At 41.5% G+C, this 17,777-nt stretch overlaps 1 protein-coding gene across 5 annotated transcripts in view; it reads right to left on the bottom strand.

Moving 5' to 3' along the window:
- The window catches only part of TMEFF1 (transmembrane protein with EGF like and two follistatin like domains 1), an 87,663-nt gene extending 70,716 nt beyond the window's left edge, over window positions 1–16,947 (bottom strand). The window contains exon 1 of one of the 5 annotated variants that reach the window (XM_032419059.1): window positions 16,548–16,947. In XM_032419059.1, the coding sequence (XP_032274950.1) occupies window positions 16,548–16,743 (196 nt within the window). In that variant the 5' untranslated portion in view covers window positions 16,744–16,947. Of the gene's footprint in view, window positions 1–4,997; window positions 5,164–12,296; window positions 12,508–16,287; window positions 16,452–16,547 lie in introns of those variants that run through there. The other 4 variants (XM_032419058.1, XM_032419060.1, XM_032419062.1 and 1 more) reach the window with 4 other exon arrangements.
- Window positions 16,948–17,777: the final 830 nt, after the last annotated feature.

Raw genomic sequence — 17,777 nt, 5'->3', positions numbered from 1 at the left:
TCTGTACCTCTGAAACAAATAATGCAATATATGTTAAGAAAGAAAAAAAGAAGAAGAAGAATATAGCAGGAGGGGAAGAATGAAGGGGGGGAAATCGGAGGGGGAGAAGAACCATGAGAGATGATGGACTCTGTAAAACAAACTGAGGGTTCTAGAGGGGAGGGGGGTGGGAGGATGGGTTAGCCTGGTGATGGGTATTGAGGAGGGCACGTTCTGCATGGAGCACTGGGTGTTATGCACAAACAATGAATCATGGAACACTATATCTAAAACTAATGATGTAATGTATGGGGATTAACATAACAATAAATAATTAAAAAATATATATATCCCACACCAGAAAATGGTGTGGTACAGCCAAGGAATACGGTAGAGCTATTTAAAAGGTTGTATATAATATGGGGTGATATAGAAATATGCTTATTATTGTCAAGTGAAAAAGCAGAAAACAAAACTATACACATGCACTAAGATTATGTATAAAAAACACATATAGGAAAACCCAGCCAGAAAAAAACCAAAATGGTAAAGGGACTGTGTTTACACCAGTTGAACAATGGATGATGATTTTTTCCTCTTTTCAAGTTTCTATACTGGTTATCTTTAACAGGGAAAAAAATGTGATTTCAAACACAATCCCAAAGACAGTTTGCTATATAATGAACAAAGCATTATTAGTTTGAGGGTGGACAAGGGCAGGTTCACATGCTAGTTCTTCACCTTTTAGAATTACACCTTACCTTCCCTAGATATTGTAATGATTAGATATGTACTAAAAAGCAACAGTTCCCAGAAAAAGTAGGTATACAACAAAAATTTACTTTCTTTCTCCAGATCAATCTAAGGGACACTTCTAATGACACAAATCACTGAAAATACATTTCAGGGTAAAAATCAAACAGATTTAGTAAATATTGACTTGAGTCTAAGCAATGAGAAGAATTAGAAATTAAATTCTCTTCAACTTGTTCATGAACCATATTATATTAGTTATCCTCTACCATAAAGATATGAGAGGGAAAATAAACTGTACTCAGTATTTCATGATATAAAACCAAAAGTAGTTTACATTAATATTAAAAAGCATTAATGGCAGAGATGACTAAAACTCTCTAAGCTATATTTAACAAAAAAATTTCACATATGCCACACAATTATCTGACTCTGGTATTTTTCACCCCATGCTACATACTACTGCCAAGCTACCCTCTGTTAAGTACCACTTTGAAAGTGTCAATCCTCCACCCAACACCTACAATCATTCCCTGCTGCCTCCATCCTAAATGCCTCTGCTTCAGGCAAGGTGATGGGGAGGATGGTCTACTGCAGGATCAGAAAGAAAGCAAGACCCAGATCCCGAGCTGGATAGTAAAGGCACTCAGGGTCTTCCCAGTCCTATCTAGTCCTAATCATAGATTCCAAACTGCAATACTCTCTCCTACTTCTTTTTCTGACTGTCTTGGCAAACCTGTATTTTCCCTCTTGCAGATCCATAAACTGTTACATTGCAGTTATTAAAAAGACTGATGAAGAATCTCCATATTTCCTGACATAACACATTAAGTTTTTTAAAAGGCAGATTTTTTTAAATGTATGACACAAACTACTTTTTAATGCCTATATGCAAAAATCTGAAAAGTATATACATGAAAATATGAACCACAGTTATCTCTTGGTGGAATTTGAACTTTCTTCTTTATTCTATATTTTTCTGAATTGTCTGAGTTTTATAATGAACTTGTCTTATTTTTTAAATCAGATAAAACAAATATGTGCTACAGCATGTAAGAATCTTGAAAAAAATTATGTTAGGTGAACGAAGCCAGGCACAAAAGGCCACATATTGTATTTTTCCATTTACATGAAATGTCCAGAATAAGTAAATCCATTAAGACGCAGTCTCTCAATGGTTGTCAGAGCATGGGAGCAGAGAAGTATGGGGGTTGACTGTTAATAGGTATGGAAATTCTTTTTGGAGTGATGGAAATGTTCTATAATTATATAGTAGACAGCAGTGATAGTTATACAACATATTGAATATTATTAAAAACCACTGAACTATACACTTTAAAATGGTAAACTTTACATTATGTGAATTATGTCTCAATAAAAAGCAAAAATAATTTTAAAATCAGATAAAACCCTATTAAATTTTGAAAAAAACGAAACAAAGAAAAATGAACAGGCCTTATCATCTGACGTCTAAGAGGCAGGCCCTAGGACAACACTGCCTAGACCAGTACCCTGGCTCTGTACTTATCAGCTCTGTGACCTTAGTAATTTACCACTCTCTACCTCTATTTCCTCATCTGTAAAATGGAGACAATAAAAGTACCTATCTCATAATGTTGGCAGAGAATAAAGATATGGAAAGCACTCAGAGCACTGCATGACACATCGTAAGTGCCATACTGTTAGCTTTTTTTATGATTATTACACCAGCACTGGAGAAGGTATGGAAAATGAGCACTCAAACCAACCATGAGAGTGTAAATTGGCAGAACCTCTCACAGAATAATGTGGCAGTATATAACGAAGTTTTATAAACCTTTATCCTTTAACCCAATAATTCTATTTCTAGGAAATTATAATAAGGACAGAAGGAAAAAACATGTATGCATACATGATTGTTAACAGGACCATTTTTTATAACAGCAAAGTAGAAAATGGCCTAAGTATCCATCTGTTGGGAATTAAATAAATTATTGATGAAATACTATGCAGCCATTAAAGTATATAGTAGAAACGCATATACTGATATGGAAAGACAAAGATCCACTATGAAGTGAAGAAAAGCAGGTTATAAAACTATACAGGGCTACAATCCAACTTATGTTTTACAACATACACGTGTTTACATACGTATTTTAAGATTTTTACAAGTACAATTAGCACATTTCCTCCATCAAAATTTTTTAAATATAAATAAGTAAATCTAAACACAATATCGCCTTTTGGCTCAATTTTTAACCACTATTCCTTAGGGTCTGCAACACTAAGTGAATAGGCAGTAGCCAGAATCCAGGAAAGTCACCCACAAAGACAAAAATCTACAAAACAAGCTACAAGTTGGCACTGGAGAACCTGACATCATTTTAAAAGAGCATTTAAAGGGTGCCTGGGTGGCTCAGTCGTTAAGCGTCTGCCTTCGGCTCGGGTCATGATCCCGGAGTCCCAGGATTGAGCCCTGCATCGGGCTGCCTGCTCAGCAGAGAGCCCGCTTCTCCCTCTGCCCCTCACCCTGCTTGTGCTCTCTCTCTCACTCTCACTCTCTCGCACGCGCTCTCTCAAATAAATAAAATCTTAAAAAAAAAAAAAAAGGACTTCACAAAATTCTGCTGCATTAGGAAGAGTTTCAGACTTGCAGTTCCAATTATTTGATTAAATAACTCTATGGTACTGGGCAAGCACTACTAAGTCTCTCCCCAGTTCCCTGGAGTAAAAATGGGTATAATAATCTCTCATAGGTTTTCAAGGAGTAAATGAGATCTTTACAAAAGAGCAATGGAAACTATACAGGATACTTTTCCTCTTTAGGTGAAACAACCAAAACCAAAACATTGCCTTTTTTTTTTTTTAAAGATTTTATTTATTTATTTGAGAGAGAGAGACAGAGAGAGCACAAGTGGGAGGGGGGAGACAGTGAGAGACAAGCAGACTCCCCCCTGAACAGAGAGCCCCACATGGGGCTCAATCCCAGGACCCTGGGATAATGACCTGAGCCAAAGTTAGATACTTAATTGACTGAGCCACCCAGGTGCTCCCAAAACCAAAACTTTAAAAAGACACAATCACAACCCCAGGAAACAGCTGTAAAATAGTGAAGAATAAAAAATAAAAAAAATTAAAAAATCATCCCGGGCGCCTGGGTGGCTCAGTCATTAAGCGTCTGCCTTTGGCTCCGGTCATGATCCCAGGGTCCTAGGATCGAGCCCCGCATCGGGCTCCCTGCTCCGACGGAGGCCTGCTTCTCCCTCTCCCACTCCCCCTGCTTGTGTTCCCTCTCTCTCTGTGTCTCTGTCAAATAAATAAATAAAATCTTAAAAAAAAAAAAAATCCCTAGGTCTAATTAAGCAATAATTAGGAAATACTTATGATCTGAACTTAAAGAAGGGACCAATAAAGGTAAACACACAGCACCACCTAAAAAAAAAAAAATACCTTAAACCACTTTAAAGAAAAAGAAAAGTATGAAAAAAATGAACACAGGACACTAAACATGGGCTAAAATGACTTGTGAACAATGAGGAACCTAAATGTATCATTTAGGCCATAAACAACAGAACTGATACAGAAATATCAGCGGTTTAGATTCACTTGCAAAACAGTATTAAAGCTAACAAGGCAAAATAAACTTAAAAATCCCAAAAGAGGGGTGGGTGGGTGGCTCAGTTGGTTGGGCATCTGCCCTCAGGTTGGGTCATGATCCCAGGGCTCCCTGCTCAGCGGGGAGTCTGCTTCTCCCTCTACCACTACCCACCCCCCCCGCTCATGAGCTCTCTCTCTCACAAAAATAAATAAAATATTTTAAAAAAGAAAAAAGTCCAAAATTTTTGTGGGATAAAATGAAGCAATTTCAGCATAAACATTAAGATATTACTGGGGAGAATGGCAATCATCACAGATTTCTTCTTTGTATTTTTCCATATTCCTCAAGTTCTTTTTTTTTATTAAAAGATTTTATTTATTTATTTGACAAAGAGAGAGACAGCGAGAGAGGAAACACAAGCAGGGTGAGTGGGAGAGGGCTTCCCGCGGAGCAGGGAGCCCGATGCGAGGCTCGATCCCAGGACCCCGGGATCATGACCTGAGCCGAAGGCAGACGCTTAACGACTAAGCCACCCAAGTGCCCCATATTCCTCAAGTTCTTTACATCAAAAAAATACTGCCTTTATAACAATAACAAAAAAAAAGTGTGGGTTTTTCTTTTTTCTTTTTAACCATGGAAGAGAAAAACTCAGAATGTCTGCACAAAAATAAGAGAAATGGAACTGTACCTGAAAACATAATACCTGCCAAAGTTTCTGAAGGCAGAAGAATGTGTTAAGAACTTCAGAACCTGAAATGACTTTTCAAAAAATGATGAGACAACTGAGCCATGAAAAATACATGACACCTGTAAAAAAGAAATTGATTCAAATAGTAACAAAGGATTAATAGTAAAGCATCTAATAAACTGAAAGCAAATACTGAGGGAATTTTAAGATTTAAACAGAATTTCAAAGTGCATGAGAAGAGAATGTATGCCAACTCCTAAATGCCTCATTTATCCCATGAGAGAAGCTAATAATGGAACTAATTGTAGGAATAATGAAAATAGTTCTGTTAAAACAATGTTTCTAACCATGAAAAAGGGGGGGGAGGGGAGAAGGAGGAAGGGGATAAATGGGTTGACATTATCTCCCTTAAAAGAAACTAAGAATTTGGGCGCCTGGGTGGCTCAGTTGGTTAAGCGACTGCCTTCGGCTCAGGTCATGATCCTGGAGTCCCAGGATCGAGTCCCGCATCAGGCTACCTGCTCAGCAGGGAGTCTGCTTCTCCCTCTCCCGCTCCCCCCTCTTGTGCTCTTTCTCTCTCTCACTCTCTCTCTCAAATAAATAAATAAAATCTTTAAAAAAAAAAAAAAGAAACTAAGAATTTAAATTCCATTAAAGAAACTACATATACAGGGGAAATGAGGGATTTAAAAAAATGAAATGGTTATAATAAAAAGACAGTAATGAGTGTTGACCAGGATGTGGAGAAATTGGAACCCTCACACATTGCTGGTGAAAATGTAAAATGGTGCAGCCACTTTGGAGTACAGTTTGGCAGATCCTCAAAATGTTAAACGTAGGGTTTACCATATGACCCAGCAATTCTACTCCTAGGTATAAGACAACTGAAAACATATGTCCACACATAAATTTGTACATGAATTTTCACAGAAGCATTATTCATAATAGCCAAAAAGAAGAAAAGAACCCAAATGTCCATCACCTGATAAATGGATAAACGAAATGTAGTACGCACATATATCCATGTAATTTGATATTATTCAAACATAAAATGGGTATGAAACACGGACACATGCTACAACATGGATGAACCTTGAAAATACGCTAAATGAAAGAAGCCAATCACAAAAGACCACATATTGTATAACTCCATTTATAGGAAATGTCCAAAATAGGCAAATATACAGCAAAAGGTATATTAGTGGCTGCCTAGAGCTGGGGGACTGGGGTTTGGGGAGTGAACGCTAAAGAGTATGAAGTTTCTTTGGAGTAGGACAAAAATGTTCTACAACTGATTGTGGTGATGGGTGTACAATCTTGTGTCCATACTACTAAAAAATACTGGATTATACACTTTTTAAAAAATGAGGATGATGATGGAGGGTAGCACAAATTTCATAATTACCTCATTTAATGTAAGTGGGTGAATGCTTATAAAAACAAATAGTCTATATCTGTATTGGTAAACAAATCCCAACATTTAAAAACTACAAGACAAACACAAATCCAAAAAAGGATGGACATCATTATGACTTCAGGAGATACTTTTGTTTTCGTTTTTTTGAGAGAAAGAGAGAGAGAGAAGGCACATACATGCGAGTGGGGTGGGGTGGGGTAGGGGGTGGAATCCGAAGTGGGCTCCATGCTCAGTGTGGAGCCCCACAGGGGTATTCCATCCCACGACCCCAGGATCATGATCTGAGCCTAAATCAAGTCAGACAGTTAGCCAACTGAGCCACCCAGGCGCCCCTACAGGAGACACTTTAAATCCACCCTACACAAAAATAAAAGCACAAGGAAAAAAAATGAAATAAATAAAATTCAATGCATATGTCCCAAATAGAATAACAAAAATATAAGAAAAACTGAAAAACTATGCAAAATAAACCTATTATCATTGTAATTGGAGGCTTCACTATTTCATTAATTGGAAATGACAAAACAAAGAATTAAAAAGTGGGCGCCTGGGTGGCTCAGGTGTTAAGTATCTGCCTTCGGCTCAGGTCATGATCCCAGCGTCCTGGGATCAAGCCCCGCATGGAGCATGGAGCCCCACATCGGGCTCCCTGCTCCGTGGGAAGCCTGCTTCTCCCTCTCCCACTCCCCCTGCTTGTGTTCCCTCTCTCGCTGTGTCTTTCTCTGTCGAATAAATAAAATCTTAAAAAAAAAAAAAAAAGAATTAAAAAGTATGGAACTGATATAAAGCATAAATTAAACTATTCCCTTTGGTAGGACCCAACCTGGCAGAATCAGTTTCAGGAGAAAAGATTTAGACAGACAGATACATAGGGAGAGATACAGAAAGAGACTATGATAAGGCAAATGTGGTAAAATCTTAACAACTGGGAAACCTGAGTATGTTAATGAACTTTTCTCTAAGTCTGAAATTAAGTCAAAATAAAAAAATTTTTAAGTAAAATTAATATTTATATAACAGGGGACTAAGAAGCCAAGGATGTAACACTTTCTTTCCTGGACTACAAGGATCTTACACAAAATCTGTTCTACTGGGATGCAGAGAGACACCTAATTTTAATACAAAATCTACAAATTCTATGACCCATTCTTAAATCATAATGTAAAACCACAAAACAAAGTATCTGTAACATATCCACACTTACATGTTTTATAACAATGATGAGAGGAATTTTATCTGAAATGCCTCTCATGGTAAGGAAAAAGACACGTAATGATCAGCTGCCACCTAAAGAATGTAGAAAGAGGAAAAAAAAGGGAAAGTTGAGGGGGAAAGGTAGTACTAAGATATAAAATTAATACAGCAAAAATAGATATACTAAAAATATCATTAGAGAACATTTCAAGGAAAATGGTAAAATCAGAAATAGCAGGGTAGCTTTCAAATATGAAGAGGCAGAAGGTGGATTCAAGGAAAGGGTTGAGAAGGAAAAGAATGGAGTACAGAAGTTGCAAGGAGCATTGGCAGGAGAGGTGCTCAGGGTTGGGCACTGCAGAAATAAGGATTTGCATCCAATTTGGTCATGGTGAATAACAGGAATGAGGAAAGAAATATACACCAATTTGACTCTCCTCCAAACAGGCTCTCCATCTCAAATTAAAAGCATCACACTTCACACCACCTCCTACAGCACAAGATCCAGAAACTAAGGGAGAACGAGATCAATGAAAGCCTAGCTGGGCGGGGATTGGCAAAGCGAAGTGCTCACGCCCCAGCGGACAGCTATGGCTGACTTTTGCCATGTAGAAACAAGAGCCCAATGTTGCCAATACCTCCACAGTTTAGAAGGGAAGACCATAATCCAGACTTTTAAGTGAAACCTCCGAATTTTTAATGGTTAGTAACCAATGCAATTTTTAAAAACACTGTGCAGTCCAAACAATGGCTCTCAGTTCTCCCCACGTCCACTGTCGTTCTCTGTCACTGTGCTCTCAGTCTCTTTTCTTCTCCCGATCACCTTCATCAATGCTAGACTTTGCTTTCCAAAACCATGATGTCACTCAAATCCTTTAAGTTTCCCTTCGTCTTCAGAGCAAGTACCAAACCTTCTGTGCAGCCTTCAAGGCCTTCCACTAATATGGCAACGTGTGACTGTGACTCATCTCCTGCTTTAATCCCCACACCCTAATATCCCAAAAGACTCCCTCTGCTGCCCCACCTTTGTGCTTTTTCTATCTCCATTCCCTCGGCCTAGAATACCCACCCTTCCCAGCTCTCCTCAGTTTCTATGTTCATTCAGTTATTCATTCTACAAATAAATATGTAAGGGGCACCTAATTTTGTGCCAGACACTATTCTAGGCATAGTCAATAGAGAGGTGAGCAAAACAAACAAAACTCCCTGCCCTCTCGGAGCTATGCAGAGGAGACAGATAACAACATGTAGAGTAGGTCACATAGGAAAAGGTGCTTTGGAACAGGAAAAAAGCATTAAGAAAGATTAAGGTGGAAGAGGGGCAGAGGGGATGGAAGGTGGAAAAGGCTGAAATTTTAAGGCATTATTTTGAAAGTGACATTAAAGACCTGAAGGAGCTGAGGGGATAAATAACTGGGATAAGAAGGTTCCAGGCAAAAGGAATAACAACAGCAAAGTCCTCAGGCAAAAAAAAGTGTGCCTAGTGTTTGAAGCTAACATTCTACTCTGCCTGTAAGGCCCAACTGAGTGCCACTTACTCAGGGACTGTTTTTTGATTCCTACAAATCAGAATTAATCACTCTCTCAACACTGTACTCGTATCTTCCTTAGGTCACCTGGATAATGAAAACTTTCTTTTCAAGCATGTATGAGTGACCACTGATCAATTAATCAGGAGTCAGGTAGGAAATCATTTAAAATGAGTCAGTAGGCAATCATTTAAAAATGAGACATACACATTTTGAACTTCACACATATACATACATTTCCTCATGTAGCACCAAATGCAGTTCCCTCCTTTCTTGGATAAGCTACACCTATAACCTATTATCTACAATGTCCATTTTCCTTTCCTTTAAAGTAAAAGAGAGACCTAAAAATACTTGAAACTTTTGTAAGAGCAGAATCCTTCCAGAGATTTATAAGGTTTCCCCAATCTGTTTCAGATTCATTGAAAGGCAATTCTCTCAGCCTCTAATCTTTATCAAGTCTTTCCAAAGCATTTCATAAAAAAACAACTTTTTGCATTAATATTGCACCAATTTGAGTAATTTTTATTAATTTATACTCAAAGGGCCACTGGTATAAATAAGTTTGAGAACACAAATGATTTTTTTCTTGGTAAGCAGAGAAATAAAGGAAACACAAGCAAACTAGAGCTAACCTACCAGCTTAAGCATCTGTGTGCTATAGGAATTGGTTAGTATGGTTTACTAACTAAGGGAATGTCTAATCCAAAATGTTATCATCAAGCCCAGCAAAGGATCTGAATAGACGTTTCTCCAAACAAGATACGTAAATAGCCAATAAGTACATAAAAATGTGCTCAAGATCACTAGTCATTAGGGAAATGCAAATCAAAACCACACTGATATACAACTTCACACCCACAAGGATGACTATAATCAAAAAGACAATAACAAGTATTGGCCAGGATATGGGGAAATTGGAACCCTCATTGCTGGTGAAAATGTACAATGGTACAGCTGCTTTAGAAAACAGTTTGGGGGGTGCCTGGGTGGCTCAATCATTAAGCATCTGCCTTTGGGTCAGGTCATGATCCCAGGGTCCTGGGATTGAGCCCCACATCGGGCTCCCTGCTCAGCAGGGAGTCTGCTTCTCCCTCTCCCACTCCCCCTGCTTGTGTTCCCTCTCTCGCTGTGTCTCTCTGTCAAATAAATAAATAAAATCTTAAAAAAAAAAAAGTTTGAGAGTTCCTCAAAATGTTAAACATGGAGTTTAACTCAGAAATTTTATTCCTAGAATAAAATTTTATTCCTAGGTACACACCCTAGAGAATTGAAAACATATGTCCAGCACTGTGAATTGTGTAAGACTGATGAGTCACAGACCTGTACCCCCAAAACAAATAATACATTATATGTTAATTTTAAAAAAATAAAAAATAAAAAAATAAAATCATTGATGAAAATATGATTAATAGTTTTTAATAGAAACTGGTTCACATATAATTTCCAAAGCCTTTAATCGATTTCCCACTCATGTGAAATAAAGTCAAGACTTTCCAGGAAAAAAAAAAGAAAACATATGTCTACACAAAAATATCCACATGAATGTTCTTAGCAGTATTATTCATCGTAGATGAAAAGTGGAAACAACCCAAATGTCCATCAACTGATGAATGTATAAACAAAATGTGGTATGTATCCATACAATGGAATATTATGCAACCAACCATAAAAAGCATTGAAGTTCTGACACATGCTACAACATAGATGAACCCTGAAAACATTATACTAAGTGAAAGAAGCCAATCACAAAAGGCCACATGGTGTTTGATTCCATTTATATGCAATGTCCAAAAAAGCAAATCCACAGAGACTGAAAGTAGATTAGCAATTGCCAGGGGTTGTGGGGAGACAGGAACGTGAAGTGACTGGGACTGCTTATAGATATGGGGTTTCTTTTTGGGGTGATGAAAATGTTCTGTCATTAGATAGTCAAGATGGATGTACAACTTTGTGACTATATTTAATTGTACACCTTTTAAAAATTCCAGTGCTGTCAGTGTTCAATAAATGCTTATGGGGGGTGGGGGGGTGTTGAGAGAAAGCCCAGATGTATTAGAGATTTCTTCATATGGATTTATAAGAGGCTAACTACTTCTGTTAGAATATAAAGCCCCTAAAGGCAGGAATGGCCTCTCATTTATTTCCCTTAACATCTAGCATATTGGAGTACCCAAAGCAGGTACTCAATCAAGGTTCATAAATAAATACCCACAAATTACATACCAGGGATCTAGAAGTCCTGATCGAAATTCCACACAGATTTAAAAAAATTCACTTTTTAGTCCCCCAACTCCTGAATTGCCACTAAGAAGGCATGTCTCTTAATATGAAGTTTATACTACCTGTACCATCCTTACTACCGTATCACAAGCCAGAGGACCCACTTCTAACTTGCGACATTAAAAAAACCTTGTTCAAATTCTCCACCTTATATCTATCACCAAATGTCACTTATTGGTCTCTCAGTAGGTTTTTCCACTTCTTTAACCACATTCCCTAAGATAGAAATGCTCACATATTTAGCCTCACCTGTTCTTTTCAAACAACCTAGAGTCAAAAAGAAGCATCGTCATTATCTTCATGTTACAAATGAGAAAAAAAAATGCCATGTTTAAGGTCACCTCGTCCCTTAGGTTCAAAGTTCATCTTTCCTCACATAAATCATGTATTTCCAAACTTTTTTCTCTTTGGATGAACAGGGAACTTTCTAATAAGTTAGATTTTAAGGGGCACCTGGGTGGCTCAGATGGTTGCCCGTCTGCCTTCAGCTCAGGTCATGATCCCAGGGTCCTGGGATAGAGGCCCATATCAGGCTCCCTGCTCATCAGGGAGCCTGCTTCTCCCTCTCCCTCCTCTCCCTCTGCTGTTCCCCCTGCTTGTGCGCTCGCTCTCTCGCTCTCTCGCTCTCTCGCTCTCTCACGCGCGCGCTCTCTCTCTCTCTCTCTCGCTGTCAAATAAATAAATCTTTTTTTTAAAAAAAGTTAGATTTTAAAAGAGTAAGTACAAATAAGATATAAAACACCAAAGCAATAATTATAAAGTCCAGAATGATTGGAGAGCTGAGGCATGAGGACTATAAAAAAAAGGCTTGTTTAGAACAAGAAAGAAGATGGGAAGATGTTATAATATCAAGAGATGATAAGAACAAATACAGACCCATTCAGCTTCTTCTTTGCTTTGGTAATCTTCATCAGGAGCTTGATCTTGAAGGGTAGAACTCTGATAAAAGGAAGCTAACATCTGAGGTAAGTAGCATGAAGAAAGGATAGTAACAGAATACAGAGCTAGTTCAAAAGAATTTGCATTCTGATTGACTTATTTCCCTTAGTACAATACCCTCTAGTTCCATCTACGCAGTTGCATATGGCAAGATTTCATTTTTTTGATGGCTGAGTAGTCAATCAGAGAAAGACAATTAAACCATATGATCTCACTCATATGTGGAATTTAAGAAACAAAACAGGATCATAGGGGAAGAGAGGAAAAAATAAAACGACAAAATCAGAGAGGAAGACAAACATAAAAGACTCTTAATCATGGGACACAAACTGAGGATTGCTGGAGGGGAGGGGGATGGGGGGATGGGGTAACTGGGTGATGGACATTAAGGAGGGCATGTGATGTAATGAGCACTGGGTATTATATAAGACTGATGAATCACGGACCTCTACCTCTGAAACTAATAATACATTATATGTTAATTAATTGAATTTAAATAAAAATAAAATAAAACAAATAAATCCCATAGGACTGTGAGCAACCCAAGGGCAGGGAACCTCTTTTCTTGAACTTTATAATTAGGTATAATGCTATGCCCAATTTGAGAATAAAAATGAAAAATGAATGAATGGGAAAAAAAAAGAATTTGCATTCTGATCTAAACAAATCACACTCCATGATACTGAAAAAACTTTTAGATCTGACTGCTGATTATCTAAGCTATCTTGACAAGATGCCAGAAGACCAGAAATGAAGGAATGCATGCTCAATTTTCAAAAAAGGACAAATGCCAATCCAGGAAAACATCTATGGGTAAACTTGCCATAAAAGTAAAAGCCACTTGGGCTCTTTATTAAGGCAGATTATACAACATTTGCTATTAGATAGGATTACTAAAATGGAAAAAAGGAGAATGATACAGACATATACATAACCGATTCTAACAAGATGATCTGACAGAATCTTTAAATAATAGGCTAGTGAACAAAATGGGAAAATGTTGAACAGCAGAAGTTCAAAAATCTGTTAAACTCTATAAGGAGGATGCATAGCTGGTTGAACATCTGGTTGATTAATGTATCAACATCAACCAATTCATCAGGAAGTCTCTAGTAAAATGTCACAGTTGCATCCTTTTCCATGATCTAGACAACTTCTATTAATTTAATAAAGCCATAAACCTGCTCTTTAGATTTGCAAGGGCCACAATGCTGTGAATGACGAAAACACACAAAGCCTGACAGAGTCAGACTCCAGAAAGGTCAGAGGAGGCTGAAATGATGATTCAAAATTAAAAATGAAAATTAACAGGGACTTAACTATAGGAAACAAACTGAGAGTTGCTGGAGGGGCGGTGGGTGGGGGATGGGGTAACTGGGTGATGTGCATTAAGGAGGGCATTTGAAGTAATGAGCACTGGGTGTTGTTTGTTACTGATGAATCATTAAATTCTACCTTGAAACTAATAATACAATATACGTTAATTAAATTGAATTTTTAAAAAAATTTTTTAAAAAATTAACAGAAAGTCAATGCCAGCATTTAGATTTTGAAACTCAAATGTAGGAATAAAGTAATAAACTTCAGTTTATGTGGGAAATACCTGGGTAATAAAAGCGACTACAAAAAAAAATCTATGTAAAATCTCAAGATGCATTAATAGATACACACTATAGTTCTTAAAAAATTATCTTTTTCCATATGAATCACTCCTGGATTTTCATCCTAGAAACAGCTATAACAAGAATCTACAAATATTAACAAATAGAGATTTAGTTAAAACTCTAGCTTTATTTTTTTTAAAGATTTTATTTATTTATTTGAGAGCGAGAGCTAGAGCAGGGAGAGAGGGAGAGGGAGAAGCGGACTCCCCCACTGAGCAGGGAGTTTGATTCGGGGCTCAATCCCAGGACCCCTGGGATCATGACCTGAGCCAAAGGCAGATAGATGTTTAACTGACTAAGCCACCCAGGCACCCCAAAACTCTAGGTTTAGACCCAGAGTTATTCACATGAATCTTAGCATTAGAAAACATTTTATTTGATAAGCCTAATTTATTGACATGTATATCAATACGTCCTTGAAAGAAGGCTAGATATTATCAAATCCAAGTCCCTTTCTTAATGGAAGAGGAAATTCAGAAAAATTAACTTGCTCCAAATAGCACAGCTACTTAGCAAGCGCCATGATCTCCAAATGAGTCCTCTTTTCCTACACCATGTGGGTTTCCAGCCCTCTGTGTCCTTTCTTAGAAGTTGTACTTTGTACTAAAGAATTAGAAAACATACACAAAAACATCCATCAACACACACTGTATTTTGCTAAAGACAAATTAGCTTAGCAAGAACAAATAATCACAGCACATTAGCCAGTAAAATATTTTGACATGGTGTGATCACTTACAAGTTTGATAACAACAAATATTTGCTACAAAAAGGTACTCCAATATATAAATGGTTTTTATTCTTAACCATGAATATGATTATTTATTAAAGCATTATCCCATATCCCACTTAACATTAGAAAAATAAAGTGAAAGTTATTACATGGATGGAAAAGCTTTTAATGGACATGCCATTGTTTACAGTGCTCAAAATCCCTCCCCTATCATAAAATACACCATTATGAAAATTACTAAGAGATTTTAGAACTTGAAATCTAAAGAGCAAGCCAAAGGTTTTCTTCACATAGGGTAGCATCTGTGCTGAGGCCCTCTTGCTCCCTCCTCACTCCCCCAGAAACAATGTCCCTTCAATAGCCCAAAGGTACAAAGGTTGTCAGGCTGGCAGGCCAGTGGATCCCCCGGTGGCCTGAAGCCCATCCTCTTTCCCCTCCTCCTCCACCCCTCCCACCCCCCACCATACCTCTTCTTCCGCCCCCTAGGTTTAGAGAAGACAAGTGGAGAATTAAGAATTGATAAAAGGCAAGTTAGCAAGGCTGTGGCTTATGATCACTACCATCTGCTAGGCCAGCGCCAGAAGGACCCACCCACCCCTAAATCAGACCTGGAAGCTTCTCCTTGCCCCAGGGCTCCTCTGGGACCCCTTTTGAAAGGAAGAAGGAACTTTACTGCCCAGATACCCTCACCGCCAGTCACTTCCATTAGAGCCCCAGCAGGCTCTTTGTTTCCAAGCGCGGGGGGGGGGGGGGGGTGTAGAAGGGGAGAGGTCACTCCCTTGCTCCGGGGCTGCCAGTCTCCAGGCCCTCCCGCAAAGCATACAAACACGCGCACAGGATCATTCTCTTTGACCTGGTTCCCTCTTTCCACACCACCTTAAAAACCCAGGGTCACACCTAGCTACACAGAGGCACTTCCTGAGATCTAATTACCTCTTTCTATACCCAAACACTACACGGGATGACACCCTAACTCCCTCCCTCTGAATGGACACAAACGGGGTTCACTCCAGGACTTCCATCCTTCTTCCTCAATGCATACCCCAGGGTATATCTCGAGCCCCATGCAGAACGCACAAATACACAGGGTCATTTCCTGGGCCCCAAGACTTTTCCCTACTGACATCCAAGACCCCGCAGGTCACTCCAAGCCCCCAGAGTCCACCTCTGAACCCAAAGGACATACATACATACATACATACACACACACACACACACACACACACACGGTCACTTCTAGCATAGTCAATCCACGTCCTCTGGGCCACCCGTTCCCTTTACCCACAGGATCACTCCAAGACCCCAGTGTCCTAAGAACCTCCCCAGCACATGGTCACTCCCTTGGCTCTCAGGCTCGCCCCCCCCAGCCCCTCACCGTCTCTCACTCACACACACACACACACACACACAATCCCTGCCTCCCCTGAGCTTTCACAACACAAACACGCTCTCCCGCGTGCACAACCACGGTCACAGCAGGACCCCCAGCCGGCTTCCCCCGCCTCCCCGGGTCCCGTCCCCACCACCTCACCGCACGCCGGGCCGCTCTCGCCCAGACACTCGACACACATGGTCGCACGCACGGCCACTCCCCATGCCCAACGCGGGGCCCCGAGCCCGCAAGGCACGCTCGCGCCCTGCCCTCCGCCCTCGTTCCCCGCCGGGCCCGGCTCTCCTGGAACCCCGCGCCCGGGCCTTTCCCAGCGCCGCCACCAGGACGGGGAGGGCGGCGGCGGCGGCAGCGGAGGGAGGGAGGGAGGGGCCGCAGGGGCGGGCTCCGGCCGCTCCTACCTGAGCAGTTGATGCTCTTGCCTTTGCCACCGGGACAGTCCCCGCCGCCGCCGCTGCCGCCACCCGGGGGCTGGTTGGACGCGCGGCTCCCGGGCAGAGAGAAGGCGAAGAGCAGAAGCACCGACGTGTAGCAGCAGAAGGCGAGCGGGGGCGCGGCAGGCAGCCGAAGCGGCGCCTCAGCGGCCGCGGCACCCATGACTAGCGCCCCTGGACGGCGGGAAGCGCAGGGACCCGCAGGCCCGGGGCATCCAGCCGCGCGCCGGGAGCCCCGCCGCTGCCTCGGCGCCTCCTAGCAGCCGCGCCGCTGCGCCGGGGAGCAGCCCCTCAGCATCCCGGTCCCACCCGCAGCGCCCGCCAGGCCCCGGCCCGCCGCGCTCGGGACGGAGTCGGAGAGTCTGGGCGCGTGCGACGGTCGCGGGCGCGCGAGGGTGCGCGCGAGGGTGCGAGCCCGCGTGGGGGGGGGGGAGACCGAGGCTGGGGGCGTGAACGGGCGCGCGCGCGGCGGGCGAGGGTCGCGGGGCGGGGGCAGGCCCAGCCCCTCACTCGCCGCTCGCCTTCCCTTTGTGTCCGCGGTCGTCGCCACCGCGTCACAAAGACCCCGGCCCGCCCGGTGAGGGGCGCGTGACAGAGCCGCGGGCGGGAGGGGTGGCTGCGACCCCGCCCCGCGCACACCCCCAGCGCCCGCGTCGGCAGCTCCGCCCCCGCCCGCGGCCGGCGCCGCCTCCGGGGGAGCTATTGTTCCTGCGGCGGGGCGGGAGCGCCGAGGGCGGGGGTCGCGGGTGCTCCTCGGCTGGGCCGCGGGGGGCTGGCGGGCGCCGGGGATGCTCCGTAGGCACTACCCTGACAGACATTTTTGCCGCCCTTTGCAAGTGGTTTTGAAGCATTTCCTTCGCCCAGCAGCCGGGCTGGGAAAGAAGGGCAGGTGGTCAATTATACATCTATTTTCTAGGTGAAGAAATTGAGCCGCGGAGAGGTGAAGGTGACTTGTCCAAGGTCGCATACCAAGAAATGGACAGGACTCGAATTGGAACCCAAGTTCCGACTCCAACTGTGCAATTCTTAGAGATGAGGTAAATGGCTAAATTTCTAGGCTCCTCACCCCCCACCCCTTTCCTACATACACCAACTGAATTTAAAATACGGTTTTAAAAGTCTATATTGCCCACTCCCACTAATAACAACTAATACAGAGGGAGGATTTGCCATATGCAAGACCTAGACGAAGCTCTT

This window comes from Phoca vitulina, unplaced genomic scaffold, assembly GCF_004348235.1.
Source record: "Phoca vitulina isolate PV1807 unplaced genomic scaffold, GSC_HSeal_1.0 scaffold21, whole genome shotgun sequence".
In the NCBI taxonomy this organism is placed as follows: Eukaryota; Metazoa; Chordata; class Mammalia; order Carnivora; family Phocidae; genus Phoca; species Phoca vitulina.
This window is presented reverse-complemented; position numbering and strand designations above follow the sequence as displayed.